This window comes from Alosa sapidissima, chromosome 10, assembly GCF_018492685.1.
Source record: "Alosa sapidissima isolate fAloSap1 chromosome 10, fAloSap1.pri, whole genome shotgun sequence".
In the NCBI taxonomy this organism is placed as follows: domain Eukaryota; kingdom Metazoa; phylum Chordata; class Actinopteri; order Clupeiformes; family Clupeidae; genus Alosa; species Alosa sapidissima.
Window position 1 is genome coordinate 9572694 of NC_055966.1, and position 23950 is coordinate 9596643.

The 23950-nt window shown below is 42.0% G+C and overlaps 3 protein-coding genes across 5 annotated transcripts; 1 reads left to right on the plus strand and 2 right to left on the minus strand.

The window, feature by feature from the left end:
* Positions 1-1605: 1605 nt before the first annotated feature.
* Positions 1606-9507, minus strand: efhb (EF-hand domain family, member B). The gene is made up of 13 exons (XM_042107391.1): positions 9302-9507; positions 9091-9150; positions 8667-8810; positions 8271-8451; positions 7938-8051; positions 7085-7214; positions 6616-6699; positions 6469-6536; positions 4352-4506; positions 3716-3923; positions 3128-3343; positions 2613-2794; positions 1606-1885 (listed from the first exon to the last, which is right to left on the minus strand). Exons 1-13 carry the CDS (start codon positions 9338-9340, stop codon positions 1739-1741), a joined length of 1728 nt encoding a protein of 575 aa, XP_041963325.1. The 5' UTR covers positions 9341-9507; the 3' UTR covers positions 1606-1738.
* A 531-nt stretch (positions 9508-10038) lies between these two features.
* rab5ab (RAB5A, member RAS oncogene family, b) lies at positions 10039-18160 on the plus strand. Of its 3 annotated transcripts, none has more exons than XM_042107404.1 (6): positions 10039-10205; positions 11778-11958; positions 12717-12868; positions 13073-13195; positions 13457-13550; positions 15987-18160. In XM_042107404.1, the coding sequence occupies exons 2-6, from the start codon at positions 11793-11795 to the stop codon at positions 16100-16102; spliced, it is 651 nt and encodes a 216-aa protein (XP_041963338.1). In that variant the 5' UTR covers positions 10039-10205; positions 11778-11792; the 3' UTR covers positions 16103-18160. The 3 variants fall into 3 exon arrangements, with proteins under 3 accessions (XP_041963338.1, XP_041963337.1, XP_041963339.1); XM_042107403.1 differs by having other exon boundaries at positions 10042-10205; positions 11775-11958; XM_042107405.1 differs by lacking the exon at positions 10039-10205 and adding an exon at positions 10432-10448 and having other exon boundaries at positions 11775-11958.
* LOC121720910 (protein phosphatase 2C-like domain-containing protein 1) lies at positions 17855-20897 on the minus strand. Its single transcript, XM_042107392.1, has 3 exons — positions 20837-20897; positions 19859-20541; positions 17855-19007 (listed from the first exon to the last, which is right to left on the minus strand). Exons 1-3 carry the CDS (start codon positions 20863-20865, stop codon positions 18301-18303), a joined length of 1419 nt encoding a protein of 472 aa, XP_041963326.1. The 5' UTR covers positions 20866-20897; the 3' UTR covers positions 17855-18300.
* Between the last annotated feature and the right edge of the window lie 3053 nt (positions 20898-23950).

Below are 23950 nucleotides of genomic sequence, written 5' to 3' on the forward strand. Positions count from 1 at the left end.
ACATTCTGATACATTTAGCAAAATTAACAATAAGTGACATACTGTGTGTGGGCTGTAATAATATTAGGCTTGAATGTTCAAGAACAAAAACAAAATCAAAATTATGACATGACCTCTTGTGACACATAAGAGTAAAAATTTAAATCCTTTCGTGCAATTAGTATTCACTCTCTCCATCTGCTATATGCATATGAGAATGTAATGACTAAAATGAAAAGACAAAACCTGCACTGCTGCTTGAGTGTCAGCCCTGGCTATTGAAATCATTACCTTGTTGCGAAGGTGACTTTGACTTTGATAAATGTGATTATTCATCTCTTCCATTTCACAGTATGCATTATTTATTGTATTTGCAGCTAAATTACTAGAAAATAATTTAGACCTGTGATTAACATGCTTTGTTTCACAAGGAGGGATTGACAGTGTCTCTTTGAAGCTTGCGTGTCATCGCTTTCAGCTGACAAACTCCTCAAATGACATTATTAGAGATGCATTCCTTGGCAACGATGGAGAGCCATAGAATGGTGCCATTTAAAAGAATGCATTAAACCATGCCACAGTGGAATATGATGCGGGATTATATTAATTTTCATACCCAGTAATGATTAGGGTCTGCCCAAGTTTGCGTGGGGGTTTTTGTCACATGTTTGTTAGCAAGTCATAACACGATTAAGAGAGTGGTGGCCTACCTAATGTTTCAATTGAAGCAAATGTGGTAAATCCATATTAACCAATTTCTCACGGCTCTGTGTCAAACTATTAAGTGGGTATATAAATACTAGAAGCTGGTAATAATGACTGAAAAAAATCACTGACATTTATTAATTTGTCATATCTTTTTGTTCTAAGGTTTTCCTGAGGATTAGTGAGTGATCTATATTTTATTATTATTATTATTATTATTATTATTATTAATCTGCTTAAAGTGCATAAACTAATGTGTCTAATTAGTGTAATTTCTAGTTAGTGTAATTTTGTAGTAATTTCACAATATCTTGTATTTATGAATGTGTGAGTGTGAACATGCGTGTGTGTGTGTGTGTGTGTGTGTGTGTGTGTGTGTGTGTGTGTGTGTGTGTGTGTGTGTGTGTGTGTGTGTGTGTGTGTGTGCATGTGTGTGTGTCTGTGTGTGTGTGTGCAAGGCACACATGCTGGTGCCTATGTCAGTGTTTGTTCTGCTATGGCTTTCTGAGTGTCATGTGATTAGTTTCTCAAAAGCTTCAGACTTAATTAGGCTTTGAGAGATTCTCTCTAAGAAGCTGATTAATAGAATTACGGGGGTAAATATGTGCGCAAATCTTATCAAAGGCTTCAGAAGAATTAGCACCGAATCTAACAGCAACACTCAGAACATGTCAGTCATGATACTCACAGTTCACTTTGGATGTGACTCTGCTCTGATCTGGGATCTGGGCTGAAGCTGCACAGGTATGTGAGAATACACTGACAGCTCAAATGTGTCAGACTTCTTTGTTCTCAGATTATCTTTGGCCTTTTCAGCTGTTTTATATAATTTGGTTCGACCAACATCCGAACATATCAACATTTATCTTTATAATAAAGCCTAGGGGAGAAGGTCCTTGTAAAAAAAAATGTTTTCCTCACTTAATTGAGGTCACAAAGTTCATAACCTCTGGTCTATTTATTTTTGTTATCAAGATCAAGAAGTTCAAAATACATATTCTATCAAGTGCACATAACTGCAGAAAACTGGACCATGATGGACAAGTGGAAGTTTTCAATGAGCCTGAATTTCTCTCAGTGCATTCCGGAAACCCTCGACACACACTTCCCCATCAGGATGCCTCGTGGACGCCATCCTCCATGCCTCCTCAAAGGCCTCCTCAGAGACGTTAACTCCAGCATTCCGGAATATTGCCGAAATCTGAAGAGCACACAGAGACACAGGGAATCAGACAGCATGTCAGACACTGATACAAGCGCCACTATGCATCAAAATGTCAATAGCTCTCTAGAAAAACAAAAGGTCTGGATGGATCTGGAGCACACTGATACATTGACAGCCTTTAATTGTGCAAACTAAGATATCAATGCTACTGTGTCAGAGTCAGAGTTGACTTCTGTCATTCCCACTGCTATATGCAAGTTAAACATACAAGTTAAAACATAGTTAAACATGCAAGTTAAACATGCAAGTTAAACATGCAAGTTCAACATGCAAGGACAAATACACTGACACTACCTAGTAAGGCTGCTTAGCGCAGCTAGTCTTGTTGAATTATTTATGGATATTTTTGGATGATCCCCTGACCCTACTAGTATGAGCCTCAGACTCAAGAAAAAAAATTAGATCACTATGTGATAGTAATCCAAACAAACGTAACGTGTGCACATCCAAATACAGGTGCTGGATAAAAAAAGTAAAGGCGTAAAAAATTGCAAGGAATATCCGCACACTAGCTCTCCTTTTTTTCTTGTTTATTAGAAATTATCAGTCTAATAAAGATCTGAGGCTTGAAACGTAACTTATGGTGTAAATTGTAATAAACAAGAAAAAAAGGGGAGCTAGTTTGTAGATTCCAAGATTCCTTGCGATTTTTTATCACTATGTGATAGCCAATAAAGTGTTTTTTGAACCCCTGAGTCCTCACCTCATCTTTGGGCCGTGCAGAGAAGAAGGCCTCCTCATGCACGCCCCACAGGGAGTGGAGAGGTGGGTAGAGCAGGTCGTAGGCTGAGGCCTGATCTCCATAGTTGGTGCGGTCACTGACGCGCCGGACGCGTGGTGCGGGCAAATCCAGGCGTACGGTTGGGACTCCGTGGGTCGGCACATCTGAAATTCCAGCGCAAGAGGAATGAACAGGTCAAACTAGATTGCCTTGTCGGACAAATGCAGCCGTCTACTCAGTTTATTCATTTCATGCAACATTCATGTTTGTTGTTTATCAGTCTGCTGATCATAATTTCCCATGGAATTCAATTCCATTGATATGGAAGAGGAGAAGAAAAAACTGACTACTCAACATTCCTTTAAATCTTGTGCTGTACATAAGAACATCATCATACAGATAATCATACATACTCATTAAACAAGATGCATATTAAATGCATTAACTCTACACAGCATCTTTATTTCACAGAAGGATTTTGAGTTGAATCTACGCACTGGCAGTGGAGGCTCTACCCACAACAGCTCCAATCTGCGATGATGAGGTGGCAAACTCCTTTGGAGTGCTTCTGGCGTGAGGCAGAGTCTTGGGGGTCTTCAGCCAGCTTCCCAGCTCCACCGGCTCCAGGTCGTCGGGTCTGAGCAGGGACGCTGCGTCCGACACCAGGCCTCCCTCTCTCTGCATGCTGGCTGGCGCCGTGCTGACCTTGCGCTCTGAAACACATGAGAGAGTGCCACAGTATTTCACTCAGCAGTACACAGTGATAGTTCCTCCAAATAACCAGCAATAATGAGGAAACACCTATTAATCTAAACATGAATCTAAACATAAACATCTAAACACCTATTAATCTAAACATAGTAAAAATACAGAATCGAACAAATCAAATCAAAACAAGTGTGTATTGTAAATCTAGATCTATTTTTTGATATGTAATTCATCACAAACCAGCAGCGAAATCTGTCAGTTACATATTTGCAATTTTTAATTCTTGCTATACTTTGATTCCTATGTGTCTGCTATTTGTTATTGCAATTCAAGTTGTTGTTTTATTTTTAGTTACGAAACAAGCCACCTGTGCTCACCTCTAGTGAGAATCTTCTGCTCCAATCTGTTGATGGGCATTTTGTCTTTCCAGTTGAGGAAGTTGGCGAACTCTAGGAAGCTGATGTACCCGTCTTTGTCCTTGTCACAGCACTCCATGAGGCTATCCAACACCGGCCCACTAAGGTCCAGATTAAACTGACGGCACACTGCCTGGAGATCCTCTTTGTCGATCTTTCCCTGCCCCTTCTGTGGAGTCCGAATTGTGTTAATAACATGAAATATGCCAACATGCTGTATGGTACAATACGCATACAGCTCTGGAAAAAATTAAGAGACTACTGCACATTTTTCTGATGTCATCCTAAGGCTGCTGGGTGACATTTGAATGAGTTGACGATCATATTCAAATATTCAAAGGACATCAGAAAAATGTGCTGTGGTCTCTTAATTTTATCCAGAGCTGTATATGCTACATCATTTCTTTGAGTATCAACCAATACAGTGAGAGACTGAGATGTATTAATGCTGACACTGTTAAACTATACACAAGTACCGGAGATAAAGATGTGGGAAGAGTTTAAGGAGAATGTGTACACGACATAGAGGTCACTTCAGGTCATATAACTGTGTACATATTGCTGCTTTTATGTGAGAGCATGCAGAGAACAAATGACCTTGTCATAGTGTCTGAAGGCCTGCAGCAGAGAGTTGAAGTTGCGATAATTGGCCTTCTTCAGGTGCTGGCGAGCAACGCTGACTAGAGTCTGCTGTCGGTCCTTCCCTCGGAGGTAGTTGGATGGTGGAATGGCGTGAATTAGGTCCCTAGCATCTGTAGACAACCGCAAGAAGAAGGGGAAATGTCACCAATGCTACACTAGTCTTACTACCAAACATGGGTGTCATGTTCCCATAAATGAAATAAATGTCAATACTGTACACACAAACCTGCTAAGCTAAATGTTACTAAACTTTTTTAAGTTGCAAAGCAAGTCTGAGTCTACAGTTTGAAGCCTCACAGAAGGGGCAGTAGCAGTGAAAGCCAACAGCAATAGGAATGAGATCAAATATGTGGGCCCTGCTGCTGTCCACGGGCATGCCCGGAGGACCCAAGCCAATCCCCTGGTCTCAGGTGTGCCCAGAGGCATGGGGTACGGCGCTTTGATGGTGCAAGGCTTTGCTGGACCCCTATCTGAGACGATCACTTCAGTCTTGCATACAAGACTATTTCATGCACAAACACCAAAACGTACACTTGCTGAAAATTCACTTTGTCCTCACTGTTTTTAGGGTGGCAACTGTATCAACTTGTCAAAAATACTTTGTAACAGGTTTCAGATCAGCTTTCTTTATTGATATTTGAGGTGATTACTTTGTACCCTGGAAATCTAGAGTTCTCGCGAGAGTGGAATTGTCTCTGCGAGACACTCTGGCAATGAGCAATGATGCACGTTACTTTTACCCCTTGCATTCCGGGGAACCAGCTAAACTGATGAAGACAGCGCTGCAACGTTGGAGGACAGTACACATTGGTCGTAGTGTTATCTGATTGCGTCGAAGTCCGAAATCATTCAGAGTAAACATGGTATAGTGTTATCCAATTGCGTGCAGTTATCCAATTGTGTCTTCAGTTGAGATGTTCTGAACTGCACCAAATCATGTGTATGATTAACCTGACATCCTCTGGGGGTTTGCCAAGTACACACAGGCAGGCACACACACACACACACACACACACACACACACACACACACACAGGCACGCACATACAAGCATACACAAAAGTTTCTTGAATTTCCCCTTGGGGATCAATAAAGTATCTATCTATCTATCTATCTATCTATCTATCTATCTATCTATCTAAAAGTTGCAAGAGTAGGGGATGGAATAGGAATCACAAGTGTGATTTATTTTCGCAGAGAGGATGTACAGGACTGAGCGGCGGTCATATGTTGTACCGCTATGAGGTACATCTAGTTTTTTTTTTTTTATCAGCTTTCTAAAGCCTCAAGATTGACACCTCAAATTATGTCCTTTATTTGGAGATTATACAACATAACTCATTCTATTATATACCAATTATCATGTTTATGACTACCTAATCATACCACATAAAAAGTTCTTGGACTTCATTAATTAAATTCATTATTGCCTATAACGTTAAGTACAATAAATTGTGTTTTTCATAATCAGAAATTCCCTTCATTTCTGGTTTTCATACAACATTAAAGTCACTGACATTTATGTCCATCCAATAAAAATATTCTATTCTCTGATGGTTACCATGAGTTTCCTCTCAACACTACACACAACTATTAGACTTGTACAATAAAATTAACAATAGCTTTGAGGTTTCTTTAGATGGATGTCTAATTTCCCAGGTGTTCAATGCCATTTGATGACCATCTAGTACCGCTAAAAATGACTATAAAGAACAACTATGTAAAAAACAAATAATCTAATACCATATGATATGGCTTGAAAATCTATGGGTCCTATCTAAGGTTGAAAAGACAGAACATTTTCTCAGCATCAACACTGTGCTAACAAAATCTATATCTATAAGCCAGACTTCTGCTAAAAGAGGTTCCAAACGACTCATTAAACTCAGAGGCGCCTGCATTCGCACTTTATGTAAAATAATCTTACAGCATTCTTCCTCCAAAAAAAAAAAAAAAAAAAAAAAAAAAACAATTGTTTTGCCCCTTTATTTATTGCTAGAACTGATAGCTGGTGACCAGAGCTGGTATGGGTTTACAAAACCTTATCTACAGTGAGTTTGCAACTGACTCACCAAACTTGTCAGGTCTCAACAAGATTCCAAATGTGTGATCTGCCGGAAGCTTCAGACTATCTGCAATTCTGACATAAAAATACTATAGTTAATAACGAGAATTACTACAAATTGTGAAAATGGACATGGTGCCATTAATAGACTTACGGATCATGCACTTTGCCTATTTGGGGCTGAGTCCTTTCTCTGAAGTCATCACACTGCTGTGAGACAATCAGTGCACTGTTATGTCTGTAGGAGCAAAAAAACACATGGCAACACTAACTTTGTTATGGTAAATAAGTAACCAAAACAGGTATTGATATAACAATTACCAATGGTTTTACCTATGGTTTTGACCTATGGTTTTAGTTACTCTGACAAACAGACTGAAATTTAGAAGGCTTTTTGAAAATATAAACTGTAGCTTAGACAAGCATCTCCCTAACCACCCTAAAACTCATCCCTTGTGTTTTGAAGTTTTTGTCCCAATATCACAAAAAGGACAACACCCACATGAAGGCAATAATGTTGGTAGGTTTGGTAGGTACTATGTGTGTTAGTAATAGTTTGACAAAATCAAGGCAACTGTTACATTAAGCAAACAAATAACAAAAATTAACTGGGGTTTGCTCACTTTTGGTTATCACATGGCCAGTGGAGGGACTTGGAGACATTGCGTCCATCATTATGGTGGGGGGTGGGCACTCCGAACCTGATGTCTTTCCCACAGTGTCTCCAATCGTATGCCCTGTCCACGCGCTCACCTGCACAGAGTCAGCATCACTCCATGTAAAACATGGCATTTGAATACCAGCGCTGTGAGCCAGACCTGTCTTTAATACAACAATGCACAGCATACATTATGAAGCAGTTTGGTTGTTTTACATGATAATGTTAAGTGCAGCAATTAGGGGATTGCATAATCCCGTTCATAACCCCCATTAATTCCCATGCACATAACTTATTTTGGCTGTCTTGATATAGATTATAATATTTTTATATAATTATTATAATTCCACAGAAATGCATAAATACATTTGATTGGATGTCTATAAGCCAATCAAAGTGGTCAACATCAACTAAAGTGGATGGCTGTAGACCACACCCTTTTTTCAGCATGGCTGACCTTGAGGTAGGTAGGAAAAGAAGGGCATATTTTAATCAATCATCATTTTAATATATCATATGTTACAGTACATAATTTGTGTTTAAATTGTGTTTAAAGTAAACATGGCATGTTAAATATTACATTTGACTTTGACTTTGACTTTGACTTTGATTACATGCCAAAATATCATATGAAAGATTTATAACTTTTGGTAAGGATTTTAAAAAAATAATTTGTCCATTGGAATGGACAAGGGACCCCATAGAAGACTGATTGAAGTCAATTTTGAATGTTTCCAGATGCTACTGATTGATTTTCAAATTCACACATTCCATCTAGACCATGCAACCTCTTTTATTCAACCAATCAGCTGACTCACCTACAAAGTAAGCATTATGAGACCGCACATAATACTGATGGCCTTCCTGGAAATCTCTCTCCACTTGCTCAGAGGTTTTAGGAGGGTTGATGATTTTTTGTGCGTTGTTGATGCCTGCATAGATAACAGTTTTTTTCTCAGGCATAATTACTGCCACAAAATCATTTTGAATCTGTCTTTATAATGGCCTGTGGCCCTAATGCATCAATAAGGGCAAAGAGAAGATAATAGACAATGATTATTAAATTATACTGAAAAACAAAACTGCTACCTGTATATAAGTTTGCAAGGACTAATAACTCAATTATACCTCCTAGAGGAAATTATACTTACAGTGAATGTTCTTCACACCAAATGTAGTTTGGTTAAGGTCAAACCACTTAGGCAGCCCAGACCTTTGGTCATGAGACCTGCCAAGAGGAGCTCTCTGGTGGGTGGCATACAGGGCTTCATCAAGTTGCTGCAGCTTCTGCTGAAACCGGGTCTTTGGTGCAGGATTTATCAGTGATCCACTCTGCAAAGTGAAAACCAACACGTTGACAACAAACAGGACACTCTGCATTTGGTGTTTACATTCCTTTGAAAAGTGGCGGATGTTCATTGTTTTTGCAGGACAAACAAGCACAATTGACAGCGTTACTCATCAGAACCAGTTTTGGTTAAGTAAGCTCTGATGATGGTACTATTCATTTTGCTTATTTTGCAGAACTACATTTTGGCCCAACTTACAGTAATAGATGTTCTGGTTATCACTCCATGCATTTGATTGCTGGCAATATCAGGGTCATTGGCTTTCCCATAGAACACACGGATGACTCCTGCCTCAGGGCGAGTGGTATTGAGAAACTTCTTCACCACAGGTGGTGTGATAGCCTACAATCAGTATAAAGTCATATGTCTGTTAGGATTCATATAGACTGCGGCATTACATTTAATCTATAAAGGTGTGCTGATAAATGAGGGGAGATAGTTTCTTTTGACATTATTTTTGAACTTTTATCAGCCTACTTACGCAAATCTAGGAAATTGTATTAGTATGGCACCCTTTAAACAGCTAGTTTATTTCTAGTTCGCAGTTTATTTAGAAATCGGCTAGGCCTGCATGATTCTACTGTTGTCAATTCGTTGCTAAGTGACTGAGCCAATGACTTACCCGTGGCGCTAACTCCAAACATGTCTTCACCCGGTCACCAAAGGGTATTCTTTTCCCTGCCTAGTCAAAGAGCAAAGATATGCCGTGAACTACAAATATCAAATGCAGAGAAGCAATCAAGCAATCTAACATGCCTGACAAGTGGGACAATGGTGTTGGGTTGAACATTGTTAACGTGAGGATATTTAAAAAAAAAAAAACGTAGTGTTACCGTTGGAATGCTTGGTAATCTGTCCTTTACCAAAGTCATTTTCTTCGTGTCGTCTAAAGATCAGAGATATTTGGAGCTATCCAGTCTAACTTAGCGTAGCCTAGGCATGCATTAGTCACTCACAGAGCTATGTCCTTCATTGTGCGAAAAAGATACAAAGTAGGCTATCAGGATGTTTACAACCTGTTTCCTGGCAACAAGTTCAGCAAGAGGAGAGAAAGCCTTGTCTGTGACGTAAGGTAGCGCTCTAGAATCTTTGCTTAAAACACCACTCAATCAAAACAAAAAAAAGAAAGAAAGAAATACAATGTGTTCAAATCAAAATGTTTATTTCTATTCCATTTCAGACAACATAGGCCAGAGATGGCTGAAATCATACTGACAAGTCAAATTATTCAAATAAATAGAATTCTGGTCGCAAAACATGAATTTATCTTTAGTAGCCTAAATAAAAAGTGAAATTATTTTGATGACTGCTTTTGGTTTCATGAATGGAAAATCAAGACCATCCTGACTGTAGCCTAGGCTAAATCATAGTCTATATGTTGCTCCCTTTCCTTTAACCAAATTTAGTAATATGTCACTATAAACAGGCTGAAATTAGGTATCTTAGAGAGAAGCAATTAAAGGTTAGGCACTTAGAGTAGGCTAGCCTAAATTGAAGGACAACTTTAAGACGGGAGTTTCTGATTGGCCATTTCGTTGCTCTACGTAAAAGATGTCAAATCCAGTCATACGATCTGTCATCCGACGTTTTGAGGCAAAGAGGGAAGTTGCGAAGAAAAGGAAGGAAAGACATTAGCAACCAGATACATTTATCTGGTGTTGACCACTATTTAAAACGCGAAAATATCGCCGATTAGTGGTCGTCGTTAGGCGCCCTTATCGTTTTCTTCTGGAGAAGGTAACAGTAAGCCTCTGAACCATTTTCAAGTGTCCGGTTATGTCATTTTGGAGTATTTTTTGCCATTGGTTAAATGCAAGCTAGGTTAGCCAACATTAGCTGCCCAGCAAGCTATACTACAGGCTACTTTGTTAGCAAACACGAATAAGGAACTTGATTACCTATGCTAGCTTTGTTATAAACACAGGCCTGGAAATTTGGCACCTCAATAGATCAGACACTTATGTGCGACATTGTTAAGCAGTAAGTTGACGTTATCGTTCCGTTATCAGTGATATTTCTACCGCGATGTAACGTTAACGCTAACTAGCTTTTAGATTTCATTGTACTTTATCAGATTGTACTTCTTGTGTCAAAAACTGTGTGATGTTATGCAAGATTGCTAGCTGGCTAACTCGCTGACATTGGCATCTGCGTCGAAAACCGTGTTATTTTAGAAGTGGATAGCAGTAGCTAGCAAGCTAAAATACCAGTCTCGCAAAAGTCTAGTTTGTTAGTGACAGCCAGCTAGACACCCACTTTGTTCAGCGGCATTTACACAACAGTACATATAATTACGATATTTGGACACCTTAGCTACTTTGTCAGTTTAGAAAGTTTGTCACTTTTGTAATCAGTGCATGGAACTTATTGTCTCTCGGACTAGCCTAATAGTTATTAGCTGGGTAGCTGGAGAAATGTATCCAGCTAACTAGCTAGCTAGCAAGCTACATGACACAGCTTGTTGCTCAATTATGATGTGCCCCATGATAACGTTACTAACATTACACATTTGGAGTTTGCTCTGTGAGTGACAAATGTTTATCCTAGCTCGTCGAAATCTACAAATTTGTGTAACGTTATGTTCTCGAGGTACAATCAGAATTAGTCGAATTGAAATGTTGAAAGTTAGCTTGCTCGATGACGTTGAGAACTCGTTTGCATGGAGGAGCTGAAGCTGAGGGCAAACAGCAAGCCGTCTCAGCTTGTTTGCTTGTTATGCCCTGTCTCATAATTTAGATATGAGAGCAGACTGACAAAATACATGGTCACAAATGTCAGTCAGAAGAAAGTCTTTTGACTGTTTGATTCCGGTACATTGGCGTTACATAAAGTTAGGTAAATAGTAGGGTACCTGTTTGTATCGACTATTTATGGTCACAACAACGATGTACCAATGTACTGAGTTAAATCAGCATGCTTACTGAAAGCCAAACGGTGGTTAAATACGAGTCATACAGGAATGTGTAAATACAGGATTTGGTTCTTTGCTTGACTTCATCCCTTGGTGAAGTAAACGAAACAGAATTGCTTAACTAGGTGTTGGTGAAATGTGGGGCTGGTCCTGAAATAGTACAACAGCTAGAAGTATTTTTTCTTTAGAAATAATTATATACTTAAATATTTTTGTTGACTTTTAACTGTTGCTGCTACAGACCTTTATGTTACCGGCAGCCACAGGGGAACACTGTTCCACTCTCTTTTGCTGTATCTCTGACAGTTATTTTGAGGTATTTTGGTTCGGTGAAGGTATACTTTTCATTTCCCAAATTCATCCCATCTTCCTGTTCTCCTCACCTTTTTTAACAGCAGTGTGGCATCTAGGTTATGGCAAGTCGGGGTGGTGCTACAAGACCCAACGGGCCGAATGCCGGCAATAAAATCTGCCAGTTCAAGCTGGTACTGCTCGGAGAGTCGGCTGTGGGAAAGTCCAGTTTGGTGCTCCGGTTCGTCAAAGGCCAGTTTCATGAATTTCAGGAGAGCACAATAGGAGGTGAGACAAATGGGTAATGAAATATCTACTTTTTTTTTTGTTTGGTTTGTTTTTTTATTTCCTGCGGTAATACTGAAGCAGTGGTTTAAAGGTGCAGTGATTCTAATTCAGTACAATGTTTTGTCAAATTAGAGAGTTGCTCCTCATAGCTTTGCTTTCAGTGCATGTCCTCAAAAAAACTTCAGTTTTCGTTGTGTACAGCCCTGGTTCTGTAAATGGGAAGTCACTTGGGCCAAGCCATACATCACATTCCACGTCCTCAGGAGCATGAGCAAGGGGTTTTACTCATTGCCTGTGGAGCTCATATATTAACAACCTGTCAACCAAAATCACAGACTGCACCTTAATGTGTCACGCTGCAGTGTACTTAAACGCCAGAGTGGTGGTTCAAGGAATCCGCCATCATAGTATGGAGTCAGTTGAGGAGAAGTGAGATGTGTTGAGGTTTATGGTAGTTACTGAGAAAGTAAAAGTAAAACCTAAGGCTGAAGCCAGCATTTTAGTTAATTTTGTGTCAGCACTAGTTGCCGATAGTTTTCTAGGTTATGTCCACCTTGGATCTTCTACTGGTGATTCAGTGCCTGTCCGTTCCACCCAAATTCCTCTCTACACCTGTTTTAAGAGAAGTGCATATGTAAAATCTGGTTGAGGACACTGATGTTATCACAGCCCAACGGCTTTCCCAACTCTATTTTTATTTTTTTGTAATTGTGTGTGTGTGTGTGTGTGTGTGTGTGTGTGTGTGTGTGGTCCTGTAGCTGCCTTCCTCACTCAGACAGTGTGTTTGGATGACACAACAGTCAAATTTGAGATCTGGGACACAGCAGGACAGGAGCGCTATCACAGTCTGGCACCCATGTACTACAGGGGAGCGCAGGCTGCCATCGTGGTCTACGACATCACAAACGAGGTGAGCTGAGAGACCCCTCATGATTGGCTAATGGATTGTTGACATGGACACTTGTTGTCAGGGAAACAAATCCAAAATCAAAAAGATTTCCTTATTGAGACTTTGGCCAATGTGGACACATATTTAGGCGATTGAAATCTAACTTTTTGTTTGTAATTTTTGAATGCTTGTGGTAAAGAAATTCTCCTCATTATATTTGGTCAGGAATCATTTGCACGAGCGAAAAACTGGGTGAAGGAACTTCAGAGACAAGCCAGTCCAAACATCGTAATAGCCTTGGCAGGTAACAAGGCCGACCTTGCCAACAAGAGAGCCCTGGACTTTCAGGTTTGTCTCCTTGTAGAGCTTCGTCATTGCCAACCATAGGTTGTTCAGTTTTTCTGCAGTGTCACGATTCTAGCCAGCACCTTTTTGCTTTGTAGTAACCCAGCACAAACTATGTGTGGTCATAAATGTAATATGGTGCATAGGGGTGGTTAGCTTTTTAGATGGTGTGCAATGTGAAGGAGTAGAATTGAAGCGATCTGTTTGGTGAGCCTTGCTATGTGTGAAGGTGACACTGACCCCTGAATTTCTCTCTGTGTGCAGCTTGCACAGTCGTACGCGGATGACAACAGCCTGCTCTTCATGGAGACCTCTGCAAAGACATCCATGAATGTCAACGAAATCTTCATGGCTATTGGTATGAATCAACAAAATCTCCGTCACATACAAGGCGTAACAAGTTGGAACATATTTAGTGTAATCAGCATTTTTGCTCATCACTGTGGATAATTTATATTCAAGTATTTGTAGTGGTTTAAAGTACTGGCTGTATTGGTAAAACTGTATTTGTTGTGGTTTAAATGTGTGTATTAATTTGGTACTGATCATTTTAGAACAACGTTTCCAAAAAAAAAACAATGTAGACAAAACGCATGTAATTGAGAATATTGATTGCGAGTTATGGATTATGAATTTTGTGCTGCTGTCACACCCAATTAAACTTAACATAGCAACTTCAAAGATCACTGTAGTAAATGGTTCTGACATTTAAGAAATAAGCAGTTTATGTCACGATTGTAGCACTGTTACGTTCATGAGGCTTACTGTTAAGACTGTACCGGACTTTTTAATGGCTGCGTCAAGGTTGTAACAAAGGTAGCCTACATGTTGTTGGTAATTTAACAAACTGTAACATATTTTTAAATTCTGTTTCAACTTTCATGGAGTAAATAGTTATATTATGTCTCCTTTCTGGCCAAAAGTTTGTTGTCACGTAGAAATTTCCTTTCCACACCATTATAGACAGAATACCTGACAGAATAGACCGATTTCAGCTGCTCAAAAGGCTTGGGTCTTTGCCGTGTTTCATGATATGATGGCACATAATGTAATCTGAAAACTCCTGCCCTGATTAAAAAAAACAATGCAACTTATTGTATTCTGTCTATAATGGAGTGGAATGGAAATTTCTAAGTGACCCCAAACTTTTGACCGGTAGTGTATTTATTTGCGGTGACGAGTTCAGACCGGCCATAGGCGTTACGTGACCGCTGTGTTGCGGTAAACCGTCCCAGCCCTTGTTGCATCACCTCTTCTTTGAGCAACATTCTGTAAACATTTAGGAACTGAGTATTCAGGATGAAATGTTGTCCCCTTCTTGCCTGATATAGGATTTCAGCTGCTCAAAAGGCTTTGGTTTTTGCCGTATTTCATGATGCGCCAAACGTGACAGGCTATTTTAGCACCTAGACTGAAATATTGAAGGACATCGCAGACAAAGACGCTGTCTGGATGCTGCAGATGTTGCTCCACAACGTGTCCAGATGTGCAAACAGCCCATGCCATATGCACTGTGCTTCCCCATTCCATCATGGATGCTGGCTTTTGAACTATGCACTGATATGTTGGATGGCCCCTCGCCTCCTTAGCTCACAGATTGTGGAGTCCATGATTTCCAAAAAGAATTGTAATTTTTGATTGGTATGACTGCAGGACAGCTTTCCACTTTACCTTAGGCCATCTTAAGTGAGGTGGGCATAGAGAAGGCGGCTGTGTCATTTTTACAAATGGTTTGCTCTCTGCAAAAGGCCCTTATTGTTAATGTATTGTTATTGCTGCATTATTTGCTGTGATGAATACCTCCCCATCTTCACGTCTGAGAGACTCCCTCTCAGGGATGCTCATTTGATACACAGTTATGTTGCCAGTTGACCTGATAAGTTGTGAAGTGTTCCTCCTTGTGTTTTGTAGCATTGCACAACATTGCCAGCCTGTTGTTGCCCTGTCCTAACCTTTTTGAAAAGTGTTGGTAGCATAGAATTCAAAATGAGCTTGTTTTTTACATAATAATACAATTTCAACCTTTGATATGTTATTTAAGTTGTAGTAATTTGCAAATCATCACACAATGTTTTTATTTGCATATTACACAGCGTCCCAACTTTTTTGCAAACAGGGTTGTATGTGTCATGTTTTGTTTTGACAAATTATAATTGCTTGATTATTGGTCTCCATGACCTCACAAAGCATAGGATGTGTAAGGGATAATGTATTGTCCGCCAGAAATGATCAGAAAATAAGTCCCGACAGGGAGAACAGAACCCCGACACGCAGCGGAGGGGTTTTGCTTCGACCTGAAGGGACTTATTTTCTGATAATTACCGGCGGACAATACATTATCCCGCTTATTACGCGGCTACTTGCCAAAACGAGAAAAGAAGCCTAACACAATGGGTCTTTAAAAATGATTTTGCTACTGCGTTTCGTGTCTTCCGCTGACAAAATACATAGTTCGCCACACAGATAGAACTTGACAGTTTCAGGTGTTGCGTGGCAACGTCTTACTAGCTTACTTTCCCTTTCAATGAAATTCCATTGCAATAAGCGAACGGACGTCTTGCGGAGGGATATTAAAGACGTTAATCAACCCGTTGCCATTGACAGCGGTGATTATATACTTTGCCGGTGATTTATGTAGATTTAACATAGGCCCGAACGTTGGGAAGGCCCATTCATGTGAATGGAACTTTCTGCAGCACTCTGAAGAGCCGTGTAATAATGTATTGTATTGTATTGTATGGGTGCACCTAAAACAGGACTTTTTGAAAGTCTCTTTCTCTCTTCTTCTCTGCAGCGAAGAAATTGCCCAAGAACGAGCCCCAGCCAACCGGCGCGAGTGCCAGCCGCAACCGGGGAGTGGACCTTACAGAGACAGCCCAGCCCACTAAAGGACCATGTTGCAGTAACTAACTAGCTGGACACATCTCATCGTATCTCCTCTCCTCGACTCGACTCTTCATAACATCTAGACATGGGGCTCCTCTTCCTTCTCCTCCTCCTCCTCCTCCTACCACCCTCCAGCTCCCTGGATTAGCTAAAGACTCTGTGTAGATATGTTTCTAATACTTTTTTATTTTTGAAGAAGACAAAAAAAAAAGAACAAAAAAAAGTATGATCATCAGATTAATAGATGCATGTATCACTACAAAGCCTAAAAAAAAGACACACACACACACACACACACACACACACACACATACACACACACACACACATAAACACAAATACGCCCGTACACATTTTGTAATCTTTCATGCACCAGAAAACTAACCAGTAGGAGAGTGTCCAAATGCAAGATATGTGTGTATGCATACAGTACGTGTGGATGTGGGTGTGTGTGCGCGGGTTTGTGCGTGTATGTGTGGGTGTCTGAGCAAACATGTCTTTCGGGATGGACTGATTCCTCACTCTGGGAGGCTTAAGCATGATGTGGATGGATGTAAATGTGTGAAATCCAGCTCCTACCATCATGCGCTCGATGGGAAAGGTGTGTGTGTGTGTCTCTCTCAAAGCATCGGACCCCAAAGCCTCCCCTTCCTTGCTCTACCTGGCCCGGGGCCACACCTGTATTTGCAGTGATCATACAGTATTGACGCAGGGTCAGACAAGGACTCTCCTTACAAACAAGCATTCCTCCTTGGCCCTGTGGTTAAGTGTAGAGCCCCTGTTGCAGCAATGCTTGGTGGCAGCGCACAGCCCCCACATTGCTACTCTCCCCGTAAGATCGGAGCCGAAAGTGCTGCAGGGTCTGTTGGTGTGGACTTGCCACAGCTATGTTGCCTGACCAGTGCGGCACTTCTGAGAAACACGGTAGATGTGTTACGTTTTCTGAGTGTTTCTCATTCGATTGATGGACATCATGATGTGCTTTAAGAGAGAGAGCAGAGATCATGGACAGTAAAAAGAAAAAGAAAGAAAAAGAGTTAAAAAAAACAACTGTGTATTATTCAGAACTTTGTTTCCATTTCTGACACTTACACCTGTTAAACATTTGCCTTTTCTGTAATCAGTGGACGAGTAAATTAAATGCTTCTCGGACCTTAGGAGTTGGGCATAGGTCCCTCTATATGGGGTATGGGGTCAGCACATGATTACTGTTCTGGAGAACTTCCCCTCAGCACAGCCTATACGATATCAATATATTGTAAGAGAGCGCACTCCAGTGCAGCCTTTTTATCATTAAAGCAGTACAGGCCTAGGGGCTGTGTTTAGGCAGGCAAAATTACAGACATAGCTTGTTACCTCGCACTAGTGTACCTCAAAAAGATCAGCCGTGTGTGTGTGTGTGTGTGAGAGAGAGAGAGAGAGAGCAGGGATTTGTGCGTCACATCCTTGCCATGTAAACAAGAGAAAGCTGTTCCCGAGCGTAGAGCAGGTAATCATTAATATTTAGAACAGAGTGGGATTATGGAGGACTAATGAGAAATCTTGACATTCATGTCAACTCTTTTGCACTGCTTAAATATACCCTCAGCTTGTTTGCAAAGCATAGGTTCCAATTGTACAGTTTCCCAGAGCTACTCGACTGTGGGTGTAGATTTTGTTTTGTTATTTCAACAACCTGGTCAAGTAATGTTCAATGGTGGTCTTTTTAAATATACTTTGTGTTATTAACGAATCAATTTGACATTTACGCAGTGGTCTGTCTTGTAGTTTTATCTGAAAGTTCTCTTTTTTTTTTTTTTTTTTTTTTCTTTCGAAGACTCCTAGCAACAAATTGCACAAATTTAAGGTGTGTTTTGGTCATGAGCTGGTTACTGCCCATTTGATTAAATTAAAAATGAGTAGCCGTGGAAGTGCTAACCTACTGCTGAAAACACCAAATGTAGCTGAATGAACCATGTGACTGTCAGAGAACCGAATGGACAAAGTGATGTAACGTCTTTAACAGTGACGGACTATTCCTAAAGGATTGTCCAGGTACTAGTTAATATTTTCAATAAAGGGGATGTAATTGTGTACATTTAATAGTGTGGATGTTTAATAAGCTCTAAGTATACTAGCACAAGGCTGTTTTGTCGTTTTAACTAACAACTGCATATTGCAGACGTTCATTTTGGCCAAGAAATCAGAGGTACATAGGAGTGGATCTGATTGGCTGATGGTGGTCAGACCCCATTGTCTGATTGGACACTCAGCACGTCCAGCCCTCGGAGGAGGATGACTATGACTGAGATGTTCTCCCTGGACCCTCCGGCCACCGCTCCCTTCATCAGCTTTCTGCATATGCTTGCTGCAAGCCACTCATAGTCCACTTCCACCCCAGCATCCCTGCCTGCTTCCTCTTCATCAGAGGGGTTCTTGGGCTGGCTCATGGGTGCTGCCCCCTGTTGGTCCCCCAGTGTAACTCCACATGGTGGCCTCTCGTTGCACCTCTCTTGGTTGTCAGGGTCCTCAGTGGTCTCTCGGAGCTTGGACCTGTCCAGGCCTTCGTGGTGCCCCTTGGCAGCGTTGGCATGCCTGTGATGCTTCAGACAGTCGTGGGAGCACCACCGCACGATGGGGGCGACCTCCTCTGGCTGCAATCCGTCCCAGAGCCCACTAGAGCCCAGCACCAGCAGGCCAACGGACGCGTCCAGGCTCAGGGACATGAAGTAGGGCGTTGGGGGCACCACCTTCCTGAGCCTGCGGTTGCCGTAGTTGCCCAGGCCACGCGTGGCGCGGAGCAGGCCCTCCACCAGGCCGTGCTGCTTGTTGGAGCTGATGGTGCCGCCTTCCTTCAGGATGCGCTTGCGCTCCCTGGGGTTTGCCAGGCTGTGGTCCTTGGTCAAGCAAAAGCTCTTGCCAGTTTTGTACACAACAGCATGGATGTTTCCTGCCCAAGCAAAGCTGAATGTTATAAAAGTGCATCATTGTGTGACCACTGACCATGTAATAATTTTGTCCCATTGATGGAGCAATTAATTTAAAGGGACACCAGGCAACGTTTTCGTGTTAATTAATCATCTTCGTAAGTCGGTATATGGTTAAATGACTCATTACGGGGCGAATGAAGGCTCTCTCGCCCGCCTCTACTGCCTGTAGGAAGAATATCCCACTTGCAAGTTCGATGTATCCTACCCGCCTACCGAAGCAGGATCAGTTTAGCACAGAGGCAGGCTAACGAAACGCTAGAGATTGTTGCAAACGTGTGTATAATGGCACAGCCGGCAAAAAAGCAGCGAAAACCCTTGATGGAAGACGCAAAGAAAAGGAAAAGAGCTTCAGACCGAGCGAGGGCTCGCACACGTATCGACACATACAGACGCTAGGGGGAGTTTCGTAGAGAAAAAGCATCAGGCTTGCCTGGTATCCCTTTAAACCTCTTTTCATACTTGTCACCTAACTATGTTCTCGCATTACTAACTGCATCAAATCTTACAAAATAATTGTGGCTGAGGTAATAAAATCATGACAGTAAGCCATTCCACAAAGCAGGACTGCCCAATTATCCAGGAAACTTTTCAATGATAAGGGTCTCATGAAGCAAGATTTGCCTTACATGATTTTGTAGGGGGATGCATCACTAATCACAGGTATCTTGGTCTAATTGAGATGTGGTGAACCACACGTGCACTATTCTAGAACGCTGCACATGCTTCATGATACAGGACCTTAAATTCAGTTGTCTGACTAGACCAGAGATCATGCTTTGTGGAATTCATCCCAGGCTAATTCAAGACTGACCACAGTTAGCGATAAGCATCCTTCCATGCAGGGTGTTGTGGTCCTCCTCAGGGGCTGTCTCCTGATCCACTATACAGACAACGGAGGTGCAGCCGCTCCAGCGGATCTTGGAGCTCTCGTTGCGGCCCAGCCCGAGCAGCCTGTCCATGTGTGCAAACGCGGTGGTGAACGCCTGGGTCATCTGCTGGTCTTTGGACGTGGTCCCTGCCTCTGTGGAGGTTGAGGCTGTTCTTTCAAACAGGGGTTTCATCTGGGAAAGGAAGTCCCTCTGTTCGCTATCCAAGGAGAACGAGGGGTCGAGTTTGACCAGCTGTTCCAGCAGCAGGACTGAGAGCTCTCTCGCCGCCCACTCGGTCGAACTCCGTCCATGGAAACCGTCAAACACCCCGAAGAAACTTGTCCCTTCTTTGCCCCCATAGCTGTCAATGATCACATTGGTGTCCTCCATGTCTTTCCTCCAGGGCGCGTTCCTGTCCGCCCCTACGGCCACAGCCCTGACCAGAGGGCTTTTCCCTGGGTAGGTGACCACATTGTACTTTGACCCTGGAGACAGCCCAGTGGGGGCTGGGGTCTTGCCTGTGACATGACCAAACTCTTCACAGCTGCTCAGGCCATCTGAAACGCTGAAGGAATCCTGGCTGGAGTCACAGGTCTCCTTTGGGTCCTCTAGCAGAACAGAGCAGCTGCAGTGTAAACAATACCAAATCAGGCACTGGATTCACATTCGATTGAATCATAGAACATTTTACCAAAGCTCGTCTTGAAGTCTCAGTGTATTATAAAGGCATTAAACACCAATATGTGACGGTATTGAGTTTGAATAGTCTGTGATGACATGTCTTCACAAAGGATTTAATATTCTTCAGCTATTGTTTTGGTTTTGTCTCAAAGGCAGTGGGGACAGGTTATAAATCAATCAAGTAGTAGTAATAAGATGAACAACCCAGTCCAAGTTCAACACTAACAAAATCAAATTACCATTTCTCGACTGCAGGTTTTCTATCCATGACAATTTGTAGATTCTAACTGTTTACTTGGCTCACCATGGAAACTGTTGCTCTGGCAACCATGAATAGCCAAATTTTTGGAAGGATCAAAAATGACTTTGTTTCTGACTGCAGAAGTAACACAAAGAGAAAAGAGCTTCTCTTCTCTTCCAGCACATATGAATGTCATTTTCAGTCCTGAGAGGTTATCCTGCCTTTCCCCTCTACAGAGCCTGACAGACTCAATTTTAATGTCTTTAACACATTCATGTTAAAACAAATAGGAGGCCGATATATCTTTACATTGCACTTGTTGCACATTGCACATACCTGTATGGCCCAGAAGATGGCAGCAGTGCACTCTCTTTTAAGTCTCTCTGACTTTCTCTCACACATGTGCGCTCCCACACACAAAACCCACTCACTAATGATAATGAGAGTGCCATGACCTTTTCAGAACCCATGCAGAAAAAGGCTCTGCTGTGAACTCGTGCATAATATAAACACAGAAATCAATCGGCTGATCATGATTTTATCTGATTGCAAATAGCTGTGTGGTGGTTTTTTCGGAGCGAGAGAGACACCCACACGCATCAGGGGACGAGGGCAGGGGGCTTCTAATCCACTCCCTCGTGCACTTGCCATAATTCACCAGACATTACTGTCACATTCCCCATTGCTGCCTTTCTATTAGTGATTTCAATGGGTTGCTAATGTGTTCTCCACTTAATTGGACTGCAATTTGCACAGAGCAAGGGGGGAGAAAAAAAATGAGACCAACGTAATGTTTGAGGCAAACCGGTGCCATTCTAGGTTCCTCTACAAATTCAGCACCTTTAACAAAATTTGAGTTTATGCAGATTCTGTTTTGAAGAAACCCAAGGTGACACCTCGAGTTGGTTGGCTGGCTGGCATTGGGTGGCGATGTGCTGAGCCCGCGGCATGCATCACCTGTCCTACGTGTCACCTGAGACCCTGAGCTGACACCTCGCTGACAGTCCCATTAAGATGATAACTCTGCCCCTGGAATACATTACTGTCACATCTCCCCCCTCGGCTTCATCACACCTCATCACTGATCACACGGCGATGGCTAAGAGACGGGGGGGTGGGCAAGCAAACACAGAAGAGAGAAAGAAAGAAGTGGGAGCATTTCACAGGCCCTTAAATATCAGCAAACAGATCTGATAATGGTGTAAACAGAACTGATGAGTGGGAAATGTTGTGTGTTGTTGATGTGTGCAGGCTCTCCAGCTTTCTCTTAAGCTCTTGGATGCGTTCCCAACATCAACCTCATTTCCGAAAAACATGGAGCGGGGCTGGCATTAGCGAGCAGAAAATGTCAGTAGAAGCTGTGTGATCATCACTGAGCCCATCCTCTGACACAGAGAACCCTCCCCCCCCCCCCCCAGCCCCCCAGCCCCCCCCCCCCCCCCCCCCCCCACCTCGCATGGAGGGAATTTATGACCCCCTTAAAACAGAGGGCGAGACACGTTCTTGGAGACTGCTGGTCAACGGAGGGTCAACCCGTCTCTCCTAACTCCGCTCACCACACCTGGCAATGGCTCAATGGCTTCCCCTGAGCAAGTGGAGACATGGAGGAAAAGCTCTGGCACTCCAAACATTCGTCCTCTTCTGTTTTTGCACAACGCCTGAATGCTGGCAGCGAAAATGCAGAAAAAACACACACCCTGGAGCGAGAATTGGAAGGCTGTGTTCGTTTGCTCTGTCTGGTTCTGTTGGAAGAATCGAATTTCATCCGAGAAAGAGCGTCTGACAACTCATTGAGGATACCCTCAGCCACTGCCAGTGGTTGAGTAACGTGGCCTGCATCTCACATACAGTCTGGACACCACACAGCAACTGGCTTTGGAACAGAGCGGCTCCTAATTCGGCTGGTACAAATCTGGTGAATCTCAATAAGTTCAAAAATGTTCACGAGTCATGTACTGTCTGGAGGGCCATCTAGATAGCAGTTTACAGTCAGAATCCAGAAAGCCTTTTAACCACATGCATAAAGGTTTATAAAGTAGTCTCAATGCAGCATATTCATTGACAAAAGGCTTTAGCTGTTCATACATAATAATAAATGCACTCATAAAGTGTAATTATGTAATTGTAAAAGCCTTTGCAACAGGAAGCATCATAATGTTAAATAAAGCTTCTTGTACCACTAGATCATTAATATGGTGACATTACAGAGGTGAAATAATCTTTTAGAATTAGTTTCAGTAATAAATGGTTATACAGACTAAACATGAGACTTTATTAATATGTTATAACTCTTTCTGAACGTGTTTATAATGTTTTACCACTATGGATACTGGGTTCATAGAAAGTGTTTCCATCATCTAGATACTTAACCCATATTTCTTTGGGTGTCTCCAAATTAGAGCAGTACCCTGCCAAGGGAGAGTCTTAGTCACTCCTGAGAAAGTAGGAAAATAAAATCTGTGACCACACATCTTAGCTGTCTTTGGAAAGCAGAGAGCTGCTTTGGCTTATATGTCAACCATGACATTACAACCATCCATTAAATCACATTTAGTCAAATCAGAACTGTCATGTATTCTAATATTATTCTGCAGTGAATGTAGTAGACACAAAATAGATTGGTCCATCCCTTTCACATGCAGAGAGCATGGACCGTCAGTGCTTATTAATTAAAGACAAAAGGGCAACTCTGTAGCCATGCCCCCATAGTTGTCTCAGGCTTTTCCAGGGCATATGTCATTTTGATTGATTATGACAGGTCTTATGAGCGCTCCAATATTTCAAATCCCGATAACAATCTCTGAAAAACCTCTGATGAAAAATCTGTCAACATGATCCATGAAGTTCCCCCGTGCGAGGCCAGGGAGAACTCGGGGTTGAGCTGCAGGACAGCGCAGGACTCGGAGGGAGTGCCGGTGTTCCGAAGCATAGCTTCCAGGAGCCAAGAGCTCTGCAGAATGAAAATCTCCAGCCGTTTCCCCCCCCTCTTTCCTTCTTTCCAACGGTAAAGGAATGCTAATTACTACATTTGTCATGATCAGGAATCAAAGCTTTGCAGTACAAGCACAAGCGTACGAAGCGGCCAGTTTGGCCTCCAGGGATTTCGTCAGCG

Coding starts and splice junctions, on each gene's coding strand:
- efhb (XM_042107391.1), bottom strand. CDS start 9,340: ATGACTTTGGTAAAGGACAGATTACCAAGCATTCCAACG. Junction 6,537..6,615: donor ATAGGCAAAGTGCATGATCC/GTAAGTCTATTA, acceptor TTTTTATGTCAG/AATTGCAGATAGTCTGAAGC. Junction 2,795..3,127: donor GGGTAGAGCCTCCACTGCCA/GTGCGTAGATTC, acceptor CTGGAATTTCAG/ATGTGCCGACCCACGGAGTC.
- rab5ab (XM_042107404.1), top strand. CDS start 11,793: ATGGCAAGTCGGGGTGGTGCTACAAGACCCAACGGGCCGAATGCCGGC. Junction 11,959..12,716: donor TCAGGAGAGCACAATAGGAG/GTGAGACAAATG, acceptor GTGGTCCTGTAG/CTGCCTTCCTCACTCAGACA. Junction 12,869..13,072: donor TCTACGACATCACAAACGAG/GTGAGCTGAGAG, acceptor ATATTTGGTCAG/GAATCATTTGCACGAGCGAA.
- LOC121720910 (XM_042107392.1), bottom strand. CDS start 20,865: ATGGATAGAAAACCTGCAGTCGAGAAATG. Junction 20,542..20,836: donor AAACCTGCAGTCGAGAAATG/GTAATTTGATTT, acceptor TTTACACTGCAG/CTGCTCTGTTCTGCTAGAGG. Junction 19,008..19,858: donor GATGCTTATCGCTAACTGTG/GTCAGTCTTGAA, acceptor TTGCTTGGGCAG/GAAACATCCATGCTGTTGTG.